Raw genomic sequence first — 20,400 nt, 5'->3', positions numbered from 1 at the left:
TTCCAACGTTACTGTGGTGTCCCGACTTGCCGAAAAAAGAAACAACCATTAACCGTTGCTTCGCTTTTCTGTCAGTTAGTCTGCAGGCAAATCTTTAAAAGGAAAGACCCATTGCACTGACTGGCTTTATCTTTCAGGTTAACAGCAATGAATCTAGGTTTTATCACAAGTCGACGTCACGAGGGCAAAACTTACTTTAGCTAAGATGCAAAATCTTTTGCACTTGGCACATATAATTTTTTATCAGATGTATGGTTGAATTATTATTTTAACGGTCAGTCCATACAGCACAACTCATATACTTCATTTGATAGATTCTGACATTGTTTTAAAATACGCTACAGGTATTAAGGATTAAACATTTTAAAAAATAGTATTTTATTTGTATAATAATTGTTCCCAGAAGTGAAGTTAAGTGATACCCCACTTTAAAAAATAACAATTTATTTTGGAAGAGCGACATCTCAAGTCAATTTCCTAAAATGCAATTTTGGGTTTAAGAAGGTTATCAACTGTAAGATCCTATAGATGAAGAGTTGAAGACATGCATGTGTCAATCGAACGGTTTGCTCACTTGTTAAGAGCGCTCGAACGGAACCAATATCTCATTACCTTGGCATAATTCTATCAGGGTCCATAAAATAAGTAATAGTTTGAAGGGCGAATGTATACTTTTACAATAAAAGTCCCTAAACATCTAACTTTGACTTTGATTCTAAACATATTTAACTTTTATGTTTTAATGACTGCTGTAAATCTTAGTACTCAACTGCAGATTATCTTAAATGACGAATCAACCCCCGACAAGATTCGTATGTGATGGATGGTAATATCATTGAAACAGTCTCTCGCAGGGCGCCATTTTGTTTCCGTAGCGTTGTCGAGGATTTGATTTGAATCATTTGAATAAAAAAATATGACACATTAATATAATCGAATTTAATAAGTCATAACATTTTATTCACTATCACTAGACTCCATTTCTTCATCCTGGTCGCTGTGTTCACCATCAACTTGATCATCATCATCCCACTGCTCCGAAGCTTCATTGCTTGATTGGTACTGTTCTAACTCCATCACTTCCTCTTCGGACGATGAATCTAGTAAAAAGCAATGAGATATTACTATAAAGACAATTCTACCGGAAAATATTAACTTATTTTTGAATTAAGTTTGGGCCCCCGTTAATGCACGTGCGCACGCCCACATACCTTCAAACGTATATCAGCTTGATGTGTTTACAAGCGCTACCAACTTCATCAACAACTACTGTAAATATTTAATACTATTCAATATAATTATGACTATACCTACTTAGAAATAACTGTAATAGCATAGTATATTAAGATCTTTTTAGTAAATTTGATTCGTGTAAGTTAGTTGACACTAAAGTAGTGCCAACTAACAGTTGGTAGCATCATTACAGTAGACGATCGTGCCCTATATAATCAAATCAAATCAAAATCAGTTTATTCAAGTAGGTCACGGAAAGGACACTTATGAATGTCAAACAAAATAAAATATTTTTCTTATTGAATCTACCGCTACTTCGTAAAGGGTTGAGCTAATGAGAAGAAGTAGCAAGAAACTCATTGCCACTCTTTATAAGCCAGAGCGCTCAGTTGGAGGACACATTACGCATTGTGAATTGTAAGGGGTAACTCTGCCCAAATTGTAATTAAATGTAATGGTTCTTAGTGGAAAGTGTTAAATACAGATATTTAAATTTAAAGTGCGTTTAAATTACCAACCCCTTCTACACGTATAACGGGCGGGTATAGTAGAGTTGCATTCTTAGGTTTTTCGGACACGTCTCCCTGCGCGAGAGTATGTCCATTGAGCGCCTTGTCGTGCAGGGCAAAGAAGAGGGCAGCAAAAAAAAGAGGAAGTTCGCCCATGCGCTGGACCGACCAAATTAAGTCTGCTGTGGGCGGTCCATTGAACGAGTGTACCAGACTGTCGGCCAGCAGGGAAAAGTGGCGAATGCTCGTGGGGCGAATCACATCTGCTTCAAAAGACGTCACTTCCTCATGACCACGACCGCTCTGCCAAGAGTGTAACGAAGAAGTATAACGGGCTTGGGCCCTTTTCAGCGTGTATAGTTATTAGTTGACCATGCTCGCAGGGGCGTGCATACCATATTATATTAGGCCTACCTACATGCAATAATATATAAGTTCAAGTTACGTCACTTAAATTTGGTTCTCTTATTCTATAAGCAAACTTCTACTGAACACCCAGCCATTAAGTTTTTCCTTACACGAAATACTAAATACCTAAGGTAGACAGACAGTCTCCCAAATTGCATATTCAAGGCGTAAAGTTATACGACCACATCAAAATATACGCAATTAGTATGTATGACGTTCTTAAACATGACCATCGCAATTTAACATCTTGTAAGCTATATTATGAGTTATGACAGTTCGGCTTGTCGAACTTCAGTTGTCACGGATTATTCCAACGATAGAAATTATACCAGATTATTAGTAAATATGACCTACCCTCGCTCATCTAGAGTATGAGTTTCAACCTTATTGTGCTGTCTAAAGACTGTTCATACATGTGATTGTGTAATAAAAAATATAATATTACAAGAAATACAAATAGTATTAACAATGACAGTGCAATTTTTTTAAACTTTAGTTGTAATTGTTTTCGTCTACTTAACATCACGAGCGCGAGTTAACTAAGCTAATTACATTAGTAATTTCGTGGTTTTATGTATAAAATTGGTACTAGTTATTCAACAGCATTCTCGCGACCAAAAGGTCGAAAGTGCCGATAACTTTATGGCGAAAAATTATGGGAGTGATGAAAGAAGATTTTTTTATGCAATTAATAATTTGGTAATGTGCGTGAGCCTTTTTATATGAATTTGAAATACCAGCGGCGCTCGTAGGTAAATTGATGTTAGGGGAAGATAATAAGAATTATATTATATTTACCATTATATTCTAGGATTGCTTCTTGCTCTGTATACATATCCTTAGATCCCTTCTGAACCATGGTTAGATCCAGCCGTCCCTTGAGGTTCAACAGCTGACATAGGTGTGATCGTCTAAATTTAAAAAAAAGTTATAAACTAGGTCGGTAGTTGTTATAAATAATGTGTTGAACTTAGTAATGGAAGCTCACACCTTGACTTTTACTTAGTAGTTTATCCATCACTACGTGTTATTGCTACAAACACTTAACATAGTATATCGGTTCAATATTTTAAAGCAACTCTCCATTTATTAGTATAATATACCTAAATCGTTCACATAGACTATGACGTCACAAAAAGCCCGGAAAGAATAATAATTTTTATTTTAATAAGAATGTTCTTCTCAATAAATTGACATCTTTGATAGCTTTTAGGCATAAATCAAATGTAAGTATTTTTAATAATGTTCCATATACCCTGCGCGCATTTGAAATCATGCCATGTGTGGTTAGTATAGTTATGATGCAGCTGTAAAACTTATTGGTAATATTACTATATACTATTTGGTAATATTTAAAAAAGGAAAAGAAAGAATAGGAAAGAATTAGTTATAGATCTTGACAGGCAAAGGTCCTTTAGTAGTTAAAGGTTGCCTGTAAGTGGTCTAAAGTTTTATAGATTTAGACCTTCCGATCTAGTTTTATTTTATGATTAAAAATATTTAAAACAAAATTTTCATTTTCACAAAATAATAAATTTTCATAATCACACTTCTATCTCTCATTTTCATTATTATTTTTGTATGGATTCGATGAATTTATTGTAAGAAATTATGGATGAAATTGGGTGGAATAACACAGGAGATAAAATTTCATGTCTTTGCCAATATCGCTCAGATTTTAAATACTTAATTTACTTTACATGTATACTGTAAAAAAATGAGTTATGAGTGAGTAGAGGTTAAAATATGAATATTAACAGATTTGAATAACTGTTTACTAAATGACAAGACAGTTTTGGACATTATTATCTATAAGAACATTAAAATTTAATTTCCCTTCACAATTAATACCAATCATATAGCAAGGTGTCTGAAATTAATCATTAAACAAAAAAAAACAATTAAAAACAAAAAAGAACTTTTGTTTGAATCTGGACTTGTGTGAGTTAGATTAAAATTTACAACTTACCTATTAGTGAATATTGCAAGCAGTGATGTAATTTTCTCAGCTGATGTTGCTGCGGATGTCAACAGCATCGCAGAATGAGAATGGAGCAGAGCCCGAACCCATGTACAGACCGCTGAACATCTGTGGATTGGTTTATATAAATAATAAAATAATTTTATTGCAGGTCAGAAGATGTCCACTGCTGGACAAAGGCCTCCCTCAAAGCCCCATGTCTATTGGCCCTGTGATGCCCTCATCCAACCTACTCCATCAATCTGGACCAGATTGTCGGTGCATCTTATGATGGGCCTACCAACACTAAGTCTTCGGGTACGTACTCCATTTCAATTTCACAGCAATCTGGTCAGTGTCAGTAACTTTGTTTCATTAGAAAACGGATCTGCTCATTCCAATGTTTACATACAGTCAAAATATTATAAAATGATTAAAATATATTAATTTGTGTATAAACATATAATAATTTAAGTAGAGGTTTTAATCGATAACGTCCACCGCTTAACCCCCTAAGACAGCATTCTTACAATTGAGCTAATGAAAGAAGAAATAATAAAGAAAAATACTCACTGACTTGTCCTCCTCGTCGCCATTTCAATGAGTTCATCAAGCAAATTCGGTATATAGTTAGCTGGCAGCGAATCCATAGTCCTGCTTGCGACATCTGGGTCGTCCCGTTGCAACACAGTGAGTATAATCCTGGAAATAATTATATTAAATGTATCTGATGTTGTAATTATTGTAAGTGTTATAGTGAGTAGTTGTTTCTGTGAGTTCGTTCTATTTTTAATTGGACGTAGTTATGCGGAAAGGACTCAAACCACACACGCCAAACCGCACACAAGGCACTTTTGAGTATAGGCATTTTAAGTGTCTGCTCTTAATAATCTTCCATATAAATATCCAAAACAAAACAGTTTCCGTGTACATTTTTAAAATAGAGTTTACACTAGATGACAGATTCGACCTTCAGGAGTATGATGGCATACTTAACTCTAACTCTATTTTGACCAGTGTGGTTTTGAGTCCTTTCTGCAGAACTACGTCCAATAATACCTAATATTTGGTAAGTTGCTATTGTTATAACACATCTTTATTATATAAAACATTATATCACATAATTATAATAGTATGATAATATAGTATTTGTTAAACTTTTTAGTTGAAGAAATGTACTTACTTCAATATTAAAAGAGGCTAATTGACCAAAGTGGTCTGAGCTCAGTTTACTAATTATTGACTGAAAAATAAGTTTATAATAAGTTAAAATATTATCAATACAGCTCTTAGAGGTGCTGGTTACTCTAGTAGGTTCTAAGAAAATATTTGATAAATAATATGATTTTAACAAAGATCTGAATCTAGTACTAATACTGGATTTTTAAGTAAGTTTTTTTTAATAAATTTTCTAATATTAGCTTATAATGATATTTTACAGATTAAAATGAGAGCCAACGAATATACATTAAACTTAATTTCGTATGCTACACATATTGCAGAGATAAATGTTGTGATAGACAAGCATTATCATACAAGGGTTGTTTTAATCTCTTAGAAATAAAAATTTTCTAACTCAGCCTGCAAAATCTAATCAAAGTAACAAAAGATGAGTATACATAAGTCTTAGATCATTTATACCTCTAGATAGACTGTGACAGCTGTGAAAACGTCGAAAATAAATAGCGGCGAACAATTAGCCTCTATTTTCAGCAAGAGACTGACGTATCACGATTGGAAGACCTAAACTAAGAACCTAAGACGCACACTAAAGTAATAAACATGTCCTGTTTTCATCAGTTGTCTGAGAACAAGATAATATATCTAAGCTTAACAGTTAAGATATTATTTAAGAACTAACTTCTTATCCTTAGAATGTAGGCCCTGCATCAACAACTTGGTCAAATTTTGGCAAACGGGAGCTTTACTCCTGCTCTTGAGGTCTATGGCGAGGTTCTCTAATCTTGCCTCCATCGTACCTTCAACCTGTAAAAAAAAGTGTTGATAAGTTAATTTTAGGGATAAGTGTCGGCCAAATTGATAGTATCCGGCATCAACTTATAACAAACACATTGCAAAACATTTATGAAAATAATACGAACTATATGCAGTAGTTGTGTTCGGTAAAGTCATGTAAAGTGTTACCACACACAATATTATTATTAATTATTTTTCTTGAACACACTAGCAGCATTTGGTGCTGTGATGCATGTATATATTTCTTTTTTTTATGACAATAAGGGCCTAGACGATGGTAATTGATACGCGTTGCCCATTACAATGCTGTGACGCTCAGGATTCTTGAAAACCCCCTAAAACTCTGAGCGGCACCACAACTGCGCGCGACTCCTTGAGACATATGTCAAGTCTCATTTGCCCAGTAATTTCACCAGCTACGGCGCTCTTCAGACCGAAACGCAGTAATGCTTATACATTAAAGCTTCACGGCAGAAATAGGCGCTGATTTAATATAATATCACTTAATAAATAATATATAATATCAATTTAATATCACTGCACTTGTGTAAGTAAATGTTCGTCCAGTCCATTTTTAAAGGAGTTCACCGATGGTGCACTTATCACTGTTTCCCACAGAAATGTTTCTCTACTCGATTTGCTAAAGGTTTCACACTTTCAGGGATAGTTTGCATTGATTTTCCAACTATCTCACTTGCTATTGGGTGCTGGTTACTGACCTCTACTATATACCACTGGACTGGCGGCTGTCAAAGTGCTTTTGTGCCTGTTTGATATTCGCCATTTTGACGCTGTTGGTCATGTCGCGAGAGTCTGCGGTACTAAAAATAGTGTTGACAACCTCAGGAAACATCGGTAGTTGGTGGGAAACTATTTACAAACAAAAATTGTGTACTTTATTAAGTTGATTCATAAAGTATAAATAACAAGGAAAACGAACGGAATTAATCCAAAATGTAAAAATACTTCAGAGTATTATACGTTCTTTCGCATTTGCATTATACGTCAAAATTAGTTCTCAGTACACTCGCGAGTGGCGCTTCAAATAGGCACAAAAGATTTGCTGTCAAACATATAGCACAGCCTGTCCAGTGGTATTACAGTATACAGGTTAATGGTGCTGGTATACCAAACATGATCACATTACAACTTCTTTTCTGCAATCTCAGAAATCACAGCTTCGATACTGGTACACTGGATTTGCTTCTTATCGAGCTCAACGACTTTGAACTGTAATTACGTTACGAAATTCCTCAACTACCAAGTTGACGGACTCCCAGTTCGCAATCAGGGCGTAGATATTTTAACGTCTATAGTCTATTTTTTCCTCACTTGTCTTAAATATTAAACAAACACGACCTTGAATTAAATTCACTTATTTTCGGACACTCACAGATTTTAGATTTGTTTTCATCATTTATAACTATTTCAGGAACACACACGCAATGAATTACACTAATAAAAGCTATTCATTAATGTTTAAAATACATTATTTTTGCTAAAATTGAAAAATATACAGAGCCAACTTTCACAGACAACATATAACATAAGATTTTGACGTTTGGCTATAGAGATGGTACATATAGAATGAATTATCGAGAATGGAAACAGAACATTTATTTTGATTAGGGCTTGGCACCGACTTCAAACATACCAATATGAAGCAAATACAAATGATAATATTTACATTAAAAGTATTGGGTTTGCATAAGAGGTTTATGATATTAAATCTTTATTTATACGTTATTTTATACTATTTAGTTTTTATTGTAGTTTTTGGTGTCTGTAATAGGTTGTTCTGTTAATTACAGTAGGATTTTTCTAGATTACATTAGGTAAACTAGAATATTTCATTGCTTTTAATTGTTATACAGTCATTTTTATTCTCACAGTCACAGATGTGATTTTTATTTTAGGTATATAAGTAATAATATTATAAGATAGGCAATGTTTTTATCATCCAAATTCGAATAATAAAATTATATTAGTATTAGTAAAAGTATTATTTCTACCCATCTACCCGATACTTTTCATTCACTGCATAAAAACCATTAAGTTCAGTCGTTCATTCGTTCCATGATCTCCATCTGTGAAATATCTCTTGGTCTGAGCTGGTTCTCTGTACGCCATATTTGTTAACTACTACTACACGTAATTCGGTAGCAAGCAATCCACTACACTTCACACATATCTGGGGATCACATCCATAACAAATAACTTTCGGGTTTTTATCATTGACTTTAGGTTTTTGTTTGTCACATTTAAAACACGAAACCATTAGACGATTAGAGTTATAAAAAAAAGTAGAAAAAACAAATGAAAAGTTCAAAAAGTGAGTGTCCAGAGAAAACTGGCTTTTAAACTAAAATTAAGACTTTTGATAGTGTTTTGGAAAATTAAAAGTACATAACAACGCAGAACACAAGTGCTCTCAACTTGGCCGCCTTGCGAAAAAAAAGTTGTTAAAATACATAATTTAATTTAAATATAATTTATATAAAACTTGCCTAAATAAAGTCTTATATTTCAGGGCTCTTGATTTCAATATTTAGATATCACTAAGTCAGTAAAAATAAAATCCCGAATTACCGTTTTACATCTTATTAGGCTGACAAATTATAATATTTAATCTTATAATTATTATTATTTGGAGAGAGTGGCTATTCAAATTCTTATATTTTTTTTACAAAATAGGGTTTCAAATCACTTATTGAACGTCAAAAATGTAACAATCATTAAACTAGTGCGCCTCAGACTTGAGTAGAACGGGCGCAATAAATTAATCTATTTGTCAAGTCCTTATGAGTCCTAGTAACACCGCATCCAGAATTTAACTTGTGTTCGCCAGTCATCGTAAAGCCCTAAAGATCAAACATGGAAACCCATAGTCGAAGTAGGTGCCACGTGGACAGATCGATGTACTATTACTGTCAAGTGTCAAGAGTTTCTCGCCGCCACCGATGTTCCGCCGCGACCACGACTCATGCAATTGGATCGAAATCATTGAGGTCAGCAAGTAAATATAAATTATTATACTTCAAGACTAAAAGTATGAAACAGACATACAATAAAATTAAATTCTTGAATATATATCAAAAGAGGAGAAAAAAATATCAAATGCCAACCAGTCAATGCTGTAGGAATATCCAAATACTTTCTATGACCAAACCAAGAATGCTTAAGACTCACCTTAGCTCCTGCAGTTTGTCTCTTTCTGCTGGTAACCCCTCCCATAGGTTCCACATATGTTACATCATTATTTTTCCCCACTACTTCTTTATTAACCTCCTTGCTTTTATTTGATTTCTTTGTACTTTTGCTCTCTTCTCGTATCAATATTTGTGTTTTTGATGTTAAATCTGGAGTCTGAAATTTTTCAATACAATTTAATAAATATTTGAAAATACATATAATCAAGCGATCAGTTGAGAGACTATGAACAAATGTGTTCCGATATATAGTGAAATTGAATCAATTACCCATAAATTTCCACCATTATAACAGCTACAAAATTTAAAAACAACATTTTTGTATTCATAATTTGGACAATATGTATTAATTACCTATTGCTACATTACCAAGATATTTCAGTTAAACTACCAATGTGGCATGCAAACTTTATAATTTGATAACATTACATAATATAAACTAAACTACAATTAAGAGTTTCCATCACTTCACAGAATCCCAACCATTCTCACTTCGCACCATAGATCCGCAGACAGATCACACTCTAGTGCCGATGCCAGAAATGTATTTAATAAATGAAGAGGCCAAACAAAGTGTGCTTTTGAATGCGACACAGTGTGAGCATGTTGAATGGCAAGCAGGACATACATAGCACAAGTGTACCAATATACATTTGTGTTATAATGTAGTGTGATATGCTTTAGTATCCGTTCACACAAACTGGCTCAGAGAGCAGATTTTTATCATGTTTAAAACAGAGTTTTCATTCATTGTAATAAGGTTTATTTTTATATTTCAATTGTTTTGTTAGAAGACTTGAGAGCAATCCTACGCGCTCATTGTGAAATAATATGAGGAACCGACCGACTGCTTCTGATGGCATAATATTCCGCGCTCGCCACCTCCGATTGTCTTCACTCTCGCCCCACGACCCGCGTTCGACGACAACCGCAATTTTGATAGCAATGTTATAACATATATAAAACAAAACTTAGACTGCACAGAACTAGACATATTGTACCACACTTGTATAGGCACCCGCTTGGCCACGACCTAGGCTTGATCGGCTCCTACCAGTTTTAAGCGTATAACTCGCGCCGGTCTGTGTGAACGGACACATAGATATAAATAGGTACATACTACTTACTACTCTTTCAAAAACAAATGCTGCAGTACTTTTGTATCCAACAAGTACATCATCGCTGGAGTGCAGGGCACAGCATATTAACGGTATAGGGTTTGCGTCTGGTGTAGTCATATGCATTGTCACTGATGGTTTAATTGGTTTTGTTGATGGCCTGTAAGTAATCTGAATCTGAGTATACAGGTGTGACATGTTTTTTAATATAGGTACCACTACAGTCTACACTAATATACTACTAAAACTAAACAATTTGAAATCAGTTATTGAATGTAAAACCAATGAAATCATTTAATGAGTTACTGTGTCAACTACAGAAAATAGCCATAATAGAGGTTTCATAATTAAACTACCTAATAAATAGCAGCTTTTCACACTCAACTGTGCCCCCCATATCCTTGCCGGGCAATATAGCAATGTGTTTACAGTTTTCGATGATTCATATGTTAGTCATATTCATAAAGTTGGCAAGATTCTTGTGATGTCACTGGTGTTTTTGAAACCACGTGTGCTGTGAGCATGACCCGTTAAGTATGTTTTTTAAATTCTTCTTCCAGGAATAAAAATGTTAGTTTTAAGTACTTAAAACACATAAAACATCGAATGAGTAAACATACAAAATATGTCTGTGATATAAAAAATATGTAAAACTATATTATTCTTATACTAGCTGTTAATGTTATAATGTATAACATTGTTTTGCCATATAAATTAATTTTAGAGTTACACCGTTCAACATTACTTTATTTTTCCAAAATTAAAAGAATTTTCTAAAATAAACATAGCCTTAGTTACTCCTTATTACATCAGCTACCTGCCAAAAAAAGTTCAGCCTTTTCAGAGATTAGCCGGAAGAAACAGCAAGACGGACAAAAATTGTAAAAATTGTTATTTTGGTGATATATATTCATATACATGTAGTAAAAAACGGTTATTTCAATATTACAAACAGACACTCCAATTTTATTTATATGTATAGATTAATAATAAAAATAAATGAATAAGTACTTTATTTAGGAACTCACCCATTTATCATATGTCCATAGTAATGTACAACACCACTTCTTGTAACAGCGACCAAAGACATCCTGCTAGCTCCATCGTCTGACCTTATTGATATATCAATCATTCGAGGAGCATCTTCTAAAACAAAGCTGTATGTTGGTGTTGGTATATTGGTGACAGATTCTCTTCTTCTTTTCTTTTCAAAAGGTTGCTGTATATCTCCATTTTGTTTTTGTGTGTCATTTGCTTGTGATATGTCCCAAAACTGTAGAAGACGCTCATTTCTAAAATTACAAATAAAGATTACTTTGGCATCATCATAGAGGATGATAGCGACATTTGATGTTGTGCATGGTGGGCTATATGACCGCTAGAATTTTTTTAAAGCTGCACATGATGAAAGGATTATGCTATTTAAGTCATTTTGCCAGAATTTTTATTATTTTGATTATACTAACAAATTGCATGACATCATTTTTGTGACCAACAATATTATCTTTAGGCACCTTAAGGTAGTGTTGTAGTGCGTCCAAAATGTACACAAACGCAAGGGTTGATACTTTTAAGGCAATACAGCACAAAAGAATAGTGTCAGTATAAAATTCAATCATTAGAAGTCTGGTGGACCGTCTGCTGCTGTCAAAGACATTCTGATGATAAGTAGAAATTGCAAACTGAAAAGCATTTTTTTTATTTTTGCTTTATCATAATAAGCATTTATTTCTATTTTTTATTATTTTGATTTTAATATGTTTATTTCTTAGTTACTTTGTGTTTTATTGTATTTTGTTGCATTATGGATCTCTGTGTACACAATAAAGTTATATTATTATTATTATTAAGACATACTTGAGATTGTTTTGTGATGTAATATGTGTATATTTTTATTTGTATTAGTTTTGTGGAGACATTGAAAATCTTCTATGATTTATACAATAGAAGGCATACTAATGATCTGTCAGATCTGGTTCCTAATTCCCTATGTCTGTAATCATAACAAAATTGAACCTTTTTTAGTCATTTTATTTGCTTTTTAAATTAATATAGTCAGTCCTATCCTGATAGGATAAGATATTGCAATAAAAGTATGTTTGTTGCATCAATATAATATTGTTATTGATATAATTTGTAAATCGATGGAAATGTAAATCTTGATATAAAAGAGTGGCAATGAGGTTCTTGCTACTTCTTCTCATTAGCTCAACCCTTTACGAAGTAGCGGTAGATTCAATAAGAAAAATATTTTTTTGACATTTATACGTGTCATTTCCGTAACCTACATAAAGTGATTTTGATTTGATTTGAAAGCTTGACTATAAAACTAATACATACTACTATCTACTTATCTATAGTATATATTATATACAATGATGTATTGCTACTACTGTGAAAGCTGAGCCTAACATGAGTTTTATTCTATCAGCAAAATTACAAACAACTGCTGTAAAATTTTCGTTTGTGAATCTGGTAGCCCCAACGTGCTTTACTAAGTCCTAAACATCATACAACACAAAATGTTCTAATAATATGAAACCATCAAAATATTCTTGAACTTCAACAATAAAAACTGTATAATAGGACATCTGGATTCGAAACAACATACAACATTCCATCTGAGCTATAATGATCTTGTATATAGTGGCGAAATTATCTTTGTATACTAATGTTATTGTAGCTGTTTCTCATGAAAACACGGATAAAACTACATTCTTTTAAATTGAAACCAGATTTCTCACACCCGAAACTACCTGTTTACTAAATTTCATTAATCATTGGAGCCATTACCGAGATTCAGATTATATATACAAGAATTGGTTGTTTAAAGATAAAAATAAACATATAGATAAACCTTTTCTTCAATAACAAAAAATGATGAGTAGAGCAAAACATTCACATTTATATATATATAAGAGGTGATAGAGAGAGCGAGAGAGAGAGAGCTAACTTAAACTTAAGAATAGACTTGACAACTGGCTACAAAAGAAAATTCAATCCTCAAAAATTAAAACTATATAAATAACATGAAGAATATATATATATAAAAAATAATTATGGATGTGAACAAGTGAACTAACAATTGCTCATTTATAATAAAAAAAATATTAGATGACTTTCAACATACCGTGATCCTTCTATAAGCCAGTATGAGTTGTTTAATGTGGCTACCACTAGCAATGTTCCATCTGCCGCATTGTGACCAAGACTCTTCAACAAATCTGCTTTGCCATTGCCGAGTCTCCATAATCTGACTTGGGATGATGCTACAACCACATGTTTTACTGCAGGATTCTGAAAAGAATATATAATATGAAGTGTCTTACTTCTCAGTATTAGACTGTCTATATTTTTTATTTTTTAAAAGGAGGACAAATGAGTGAATTCAAATTATTGGTAAAACACTACAAAACTTAACCAACTTCTTTGTTTTTGCTTTATTTCTGCTTTTGCAGGCATGTCTGTTCAGGAAGTAGTGCTCAGTTATTGTGATTATAATAGTAAATAGATCATTCTACAGAATGATCTAATACATCAGATGAAGCATCATCCTAGGTAGCTGCAAAATCACTATTTGATGCCAAGTCAGCAATATAGGCTGTGACAATTATTGTGGCAGGAGTGTTCTAAAATTGAGTAGATATGGCAAAAGGAGTTGGTTTTTGTTGACACTATTATATGAATCATACTCAGTGCTATCCTCTGCATGGAAATGAATGTTGGTGGTTTGCAGAATATCATTCATATATAAAAAAGAACAGCAAAGGGGATAAAACTCCCAAGGGAATTTTAAATCAGAGCATAAGAACTTTGATGCTCCAGTCAGCCAAAATTTGCAATACTTCTATAGTAGCTCATACAAATGCAGCTTCATAATAAGTGATTTGTGCCACACAAAAGCTTTTGCAATGTCAGGACTAACTGCTATTGTGTCTCCTTTCAACCCAAACTTTTTACCCTATCTATGAGTGAAATATACAAGACTGAGAAGCGCTGACTGTACTGTACCAAACTTTAGTGGCAATCACTAATCAGCTTTTGTGTGTTCCATATTATTTTAAATAGCTTGCCTTTGTTTTATTAATAGATGTATTTGATGTTAATTTCCACCTGATATCTCCAGTAGTTCTTGAGAAAATCTTGACAGTTGGAAATACTTTCAAACAAACAACAAAGTGATACTATGAAGAGTGTTCAAGTCTACCTTTTCAAAACTATACGTACATTATTTGTCTTCATTCTAATATAAGTTCAAAAGGAAATAGCACTTCCTAAAACCAGAAATGGAATGAGGCATGTGTGATTGTAAGTGCTTCAGAGTGCTGCATATTGACTTACTCAGTATGCCACAGGTTAAATTGATAATTAAAGTAAAACATGCTATTTTAAGATGAAACTTTCATAAGAGGAGATCTATTTATATTTTTATATAGATTGTACATACCTGTTGATATGGGACAATTTTAACACCACTTATTTTATTTGCTTGCTTATTTGCACCAGCCACAGACACATCATAAACAAAATTCACTGATGAATTTTCTATGCTCCACTCATAGATGTTGTTGTCTACTGTACAGCTAATTAGACCAAACTTAATATTCCAATCAACTGCTAGAACTTTCTTACTGGTCTGAGAATTTAGCACTGTTTCAACTGCCGCTTGAGCAACTGAATATAGCAATATACTTCCATTTGTCATACCTATGGCAATGTGTTCTAAGGAGTCATCATTTAAAGGTTTATTTTTTCGTTTTTTCTCTTGATTGGTTCGACCCTGAAACCATATTTAGCTCTACAGATTATTGCAACATTGTTTTTGTATTGGAAATGTATATAAATTAATAAAATGTAACTTTATAACCACGTGTTTACTTACTGAACTTGAATTTACGTTGATCCACTGTAAACAAGTGGGTGGCTGTGTAAGATGCATATCGGGCGTGAACTCTTGTTTGAGAACATTCTTTTCTGTATCCCATATTTTCAATCGACCGTCTTGAGTTATTAATGAATAGTATTTTCCATTCGCAGAAAAGGCAGCTTGTGCCATGCTTCCAGTTAGTAGTTACCACTTCTACAAAGAGAATTTAGCCGCTCGCTCAGTGTGAAGATTGAAGTAAGAACATCTTTTTTTACCTCATGTCTCGGCTACTGGGAAATTGGGATTCTAAGCTTTGACAGTCAGAGTTTCGCTCGGCGTGTGCTAGGCTGTTAAAAGTGAACTAAAACCCAGGAACATATGAATACTCATTTATCTATAAATAAGAATAAAAGTGAAAATTAAAATCCTGAATTTGACTTGACCTGTAAAGATGAAAGTGTTTATTTTAATATTTGAATAATATCAATAAACATTAGATCATTTTTTTTTGTAAAATATATAAAAGTTCACTAGTTAAAATAATATGATTAATATAAAGAATTTTATTTATTCTCTTTAGCAAAATGCCAACTTTGCTCAAAAGATAAAGTGTAAATGTCAGGGTTGGTCACTAATTAATGTATTTATCATCATCATCAGCCGGAACACGTTCAATGCTGGATCCTCTCCTCCTGGCCTCCCCCAACGGTTTCCACGACGATCGGTCCTGCGCTGCCCTCATCCAACGTATTCTGGCGATCTTGACCAGATCATCGGTGCATTTTGTGGGGGGGCCTACCAAAACTGGGCTTTCCGTACGTGGTTGCCATTCGAGAACTTTACTGCCCCAACGGCCATCTGTCCGTCGAACTATGTGCCCTGCCCACTGCCACTTCAGTTTCGCAATCATTTAGACTATGTATGTTATTTATCTGTTAATTATGCCTAAGTTTACTTCAATCACGCGTTAAGATTACACGCACACACCTTTTTAAGTAGATAAAAAAAGTTCCTTACTATTTTTATTTCTTTATATAAGAGGGGGCAAACGGGCCGACGCTCATGCGATGGGGAGAGGTGAGGCAACCACGCATGGACATCCACAACATCAAGTGTCGCCAAACGCCAAAGAAACAAGCCTGATCGTCGATGAATCGAGACGCTCTTCGTTGTATGCGGTCAAATGGAAGAAGCTGGTAATGGGTAGCACTCGCCCAGAGGTGAGGCTGTATTGGCACCTTATATAATTGCAGGCTGTATAACACCAAACATACTCTTTACCAGATTTGCTGGACAAAGAAAGAACAAAATTGATGCATTATTTTTTTCAAAAAGTAGACTTCATATTTTTGAGTGAATTTTACGTACTGTAGAAATGGGTCACTAGGGGTATTCTACGATATTCACTGCGAGCACTGTACAGTGTGACGTCGATTTAGTATACTGTGAAAGCGTTCCTTTATAGCTAGTTATACTGGTTACTATTTAAAACAGAACGTAATCATGTATACTGTGAGCCACATTTTTTGATGCAGCATTCAAATGAGTGTATTAAAGTTTTCTAGTTCATTAAAAAAAAACTGTACTCTGTAAACTGTATACTATCAAATTAAAAATATTTGGGATTAAACTGTAGGTATTGCTTATAAACGTTCGAGACTCGAGTGGTTTTGACTGATTACGTGATCAAAGTACTGGGAGTACCTTACCTCGAAAACGCTAGTGCTCACAGTAGAATATGGCGGCTATTTATGACGTCATATATTTCCCTAGGGTACTGCGGCCGTAATATTGGTAGCCCATAACGGAACGAATTTATCTACAGTGATAGCACTATGCAGTGCTTGTAGTGCGACTTGAATATTTGAACATCAAAAAGCTACGTTCCCAGTTTGCCAGCGTTTTCAAAGGCAACGGTCTCACATCGGACTGCGTAGTCTGTAGGGTAATTAGCTTTCTTTAATGAAGAGCTTTTTAAGCTGTTTGTTTTTATAAATTATTAAGTAGTTAAGAGATAATCTTGAAAATAAAGTATTACGCAATAACAATTTATTAATTTTTTCACATATTACGTAATTTGGAAGAAACCTTTCAAAAATCGTACCGTTCGCTGTCCAGAGAGTCATTCAGAAAACCGTGGTTTGGTGAATTCAATCAAAAATAAACACTTTTTTGCTACTTCTTTACGTATGTTATGTATTTTATTTTAATAAGTCGTTGCGGTGGTTGATAAGTGAATGCAAAAAAATGTATCGATATACAAGGATTGTGGGTTATGTCCTATTTATGACTTAATTTTTTTCGTTATTTTTAATGTTTGCTGATACAGTTTACCGCGAGCGAGCTGTCTTTATTCCATTCCAATCCATTTACATCGGGTAGTGGACTTAGAAATTATCAACGTTTTTCTGGTGAAAAAAGGTCAAATTTAATATCAGATAATTCTTATTACCGATTATACAATTTCTAATCTTTCATTTGTACGTTGCTCATTTTTAGGTGCATTAAACGGTAGTTTTGTTGCTTTGCCTTTAGCACAGACTTCATAGTCTTAAACTGTGTCACTTTTATTGAATTCTAAGCCTTCCATAAATTTCTTATCAAGTGCTTTTCTCATTTGTCCTTCATTTAGATGTGCTAACTTTCTATGCCATTGGTGCATTTTGCTTGCTTCGCAGTAATTAGCTTTCTCTTCTATGTTTTCTTTAACGTAGAACAAACCGTCTGAATGTCTCTCTGCTTTTAACAGAATTTTATTGTTTCGCATCACGATAGCATTTTTTTGTTTAAATAAAACTGTTCCACCTTTGTTTGTTATTTTTCCAACTGACATTAGATTTGTAGTCAGCGATGGTACGTACAAGGCTTCAGTTAGTTTCAGATTTGGTATTTTATAGGTGTAAAGTTTTGCTGGACCTCGTCCTTCAATTTGTGCAAGACAGTTTTCTGATGCTAACCTTAACGTTTTGTTATCAGCTTTGTCGATATTAATGAATCTTTTCAATTCATGACTCATATGTGACGTACATCTGCTGTCAAGACACCATTTCTTAATTTTTTCTTTATTATCAGACGTATTTAGGCATGTTTCTTCTAAGCAACATAGACTTGCATTATTTTTACTAACTCGGTCCACTTTTGACCAGCATTCATGAGCTTTGTGTCCTTTCTTTTTGCATTTAAAGCATTTTATAAGCATGACAACGTAATAACAGCTTTGTAGTCATATTAACCGAAAGTCACTAATTTCTTCTTCTATGAGTAAGACCTCTATGATTCTCCCCCTCACGATGACCTTCAGGTCTGAGTGACGCCTATCATCTTTAGAAGCTTTAACAATCTTGGTTGTGGTAACGCCTTTGTAAAAAGGTCTGCCTCCATATGTTCTGTGTCCTTGTAACGGATGGTCACTAATTTCTTCTGGACACAATCCCGTATAAAATGTTCCTTTATGCTGATATGTTTCGATCTCTTACCAGTCATTTGATTGTTTGCTAACATCTGTGCAGCCAAATTATCATTATAGATCGTAACAGTTTGTTGAAAAACTCCAATATCTTCCAACAGATATTTCAAGTGTAAAGCTTCCTTCGTTGCTTCTGTCATCGCCATATATTCGGCTTCTGCTGTTGACAAAGCCACTGTTCTTTGTTTCTTTGATGCATAACTGATAAGGCCACCACCATACTTAAAAATATAACCGGTATATGAACGACGGTCAACGGTACATGCCGCCCAGTCAGCGTCAGCCATGCCTGTTAGTGCCATTCCTGATTGTTTATATCTGATGGTTACATTCTTCGTTCCTTTTAAATAACGAATCACCCTTTTTGCAGCTTGCCAATGTGTATTATCAAAACATGTATTATATTGGCTCAAATAACTAACAGCAAACATTATATCTGGTCTTGTGGCTACAGCGAGGTACATGAGAGATCCAATTAACATTTGGTATGGTATATTCTCCATTCATCCGTGAGTCCATTACCCTTCTCCAGTTTCAGACCAGTCTCCATGGGCGTTGACACTGGCTTACATTCAGCCATGTTGAACTTATTTATTAAATTTTCAATATAATTCTCCTGTGACAATGTTATTTCTCCCCCTACATGGGTGAATTGTATGCCCAGGCAATGATGGAGTGAACCCATATCTCGTAACTCAAAAACTTTTTGCAGTTTTGTTTTGACTTCTCGTAACAACATTTCTGATTTACATGCTAGTATTAAGTCATCCACATAAATGTTTGCAAACAGCTTTTCTCCTCCTTTTTCTAATATATACAAGCAAGGATCCGCTGAAGAATTCTTTAATCCAATTTCCAACAATTTCTCATGTAACTTTAAGAACCATTGTCTTCCCGCTTGTTTCAAACCATATATGGCTTTGTTTAGTTGACATATCCCATTATTTTTATATCTATTTATATCTAAAAGCATTTCTTTTGCTTTTTTAATCAACTCTATGTCTTTTCCATGTGTAATTATGTATTTTAAATATTTATCCAGATTTTTCGGCTTCTTCATATAAATTTGTTCATCTAAATCGCCGTTTAAAAATGCAGTACACACGTCTAGTTGGGATAACTTAAATTTATTTTCAATTGCATGTGCAATAAGTATTCTAAGAGTACTCATTTTTGCAACAGGTGCAAATGTTTCAGTGTAATCAATTCCTTCTTTCTGATTTGTGCAAGACAGTTTTCTGATGCTAACCTTAACGTTTTGTTATCAGCTTTGTCGATATTAATGAATCTTTTCAATTCATGACTCATATGTGACGTACAACCGCTGTCAAGACACCATTTCTTAATTTTTTCTTTATTATCAGACGTATTTAGGCATGTTTCTTCTAAGCAACATAGACTTGCATTATTTTTATTAACTCGGTCCACTTTTGACCAGCATTCATGAGCTTTGTGTCCTTTCTTTTTGCATTTAAAACATTTAACAATAAAGTTTTTATTTTTGCCACGTTGTCTACTATACAGCGCCTCTTCTTCAGAGTTTTGTTCACTTGTACTAGCTATATTTTTTCTTGCCTCAGCTTCTTCAATTATCTTTATTTTGAAGTTGTCTGGATCTGGTAGATCATCCCTGGATTCTATTGCAATTCTAAA

General features: G+C 33.9%; 1 protein-coding gene across 1 annotated transcript; it reads right to left on the bottom strand.

The window, feature by feature from the left end:
* Positions 1-924: 924 nt before the first annotated feature.
* On the bottom strand, positions 925-15,510 carry LOC126972288 (WD repeat-containing protein 43). Its single transcript, XM_050818936.1, has 11 exons — positions 15,297-15,510; positions 14,862-15,194; positions 13,545-13,711; positions 11,443-11,706; positions 10,424-10,574; positions 9,277-9,453; positions 5,972-6,096; positions 4,684-4,812; positions 4,120-4,239; positions 2,949-3,061; positions 925-1,100 (listed from the first exon to the last, which is right to left on the bottom strand). Exons 1-11 carry the CDS (start codon positions 15,468-15,470, stop codon positions 958-960), a joined length of 1,896 nt encoding a protein of 631 aa, XP_050674893.1. The 5' UTR covers positions 15,471-15,510; the 3' UTR covers positions 925-957.
* Positions 15,511-20,400: the final 4,890 nt, after the last annotated feature.

The sequence above is a fragment of the Leptidea sinapis genome, chromosome 2 (assembly GCF_905404315.1).
Source record: "Leptidea sinapis chromosome 2, ilLepSina1.1, whole genome shotgun sequence".
In the NCBI taxonomy this organism is placed as follows: Eukaryota; Metazoa; Arthropoda; class Insecta; order Lepidoptera; family Pieridae; genus Leptidea; species Leptidea sinapis.
Note: the sequence above shows the minus strand (reverse complement) of the source record. Positions and strands in the feature narration are given on the sequence as shown.

Bases quoted from the DNA above. Each gene is read 5' to 3' on its own strand.
- LOC126972288 (XM_050818936.1), bottom strand. From the start codon at position 15,470: ATGGCACAAGCTGCCTTTTCTGCGAATGGAAAATACTATTCATTAATA. The intron at 10,575-11,442 runs GTGAGTTCCTAA...GATTACTTACAG, and splicing joins TATGGACATATGATAAATGG to GCCATCAACAAAACCAATTA. The intron at 3,062-4,119 runs GTAAGTTGTAAA...TTTTAAATTTAG, and splicing joins CTTGCAATATTCACTAATAG to ACGATCACACCTATGTCAGC.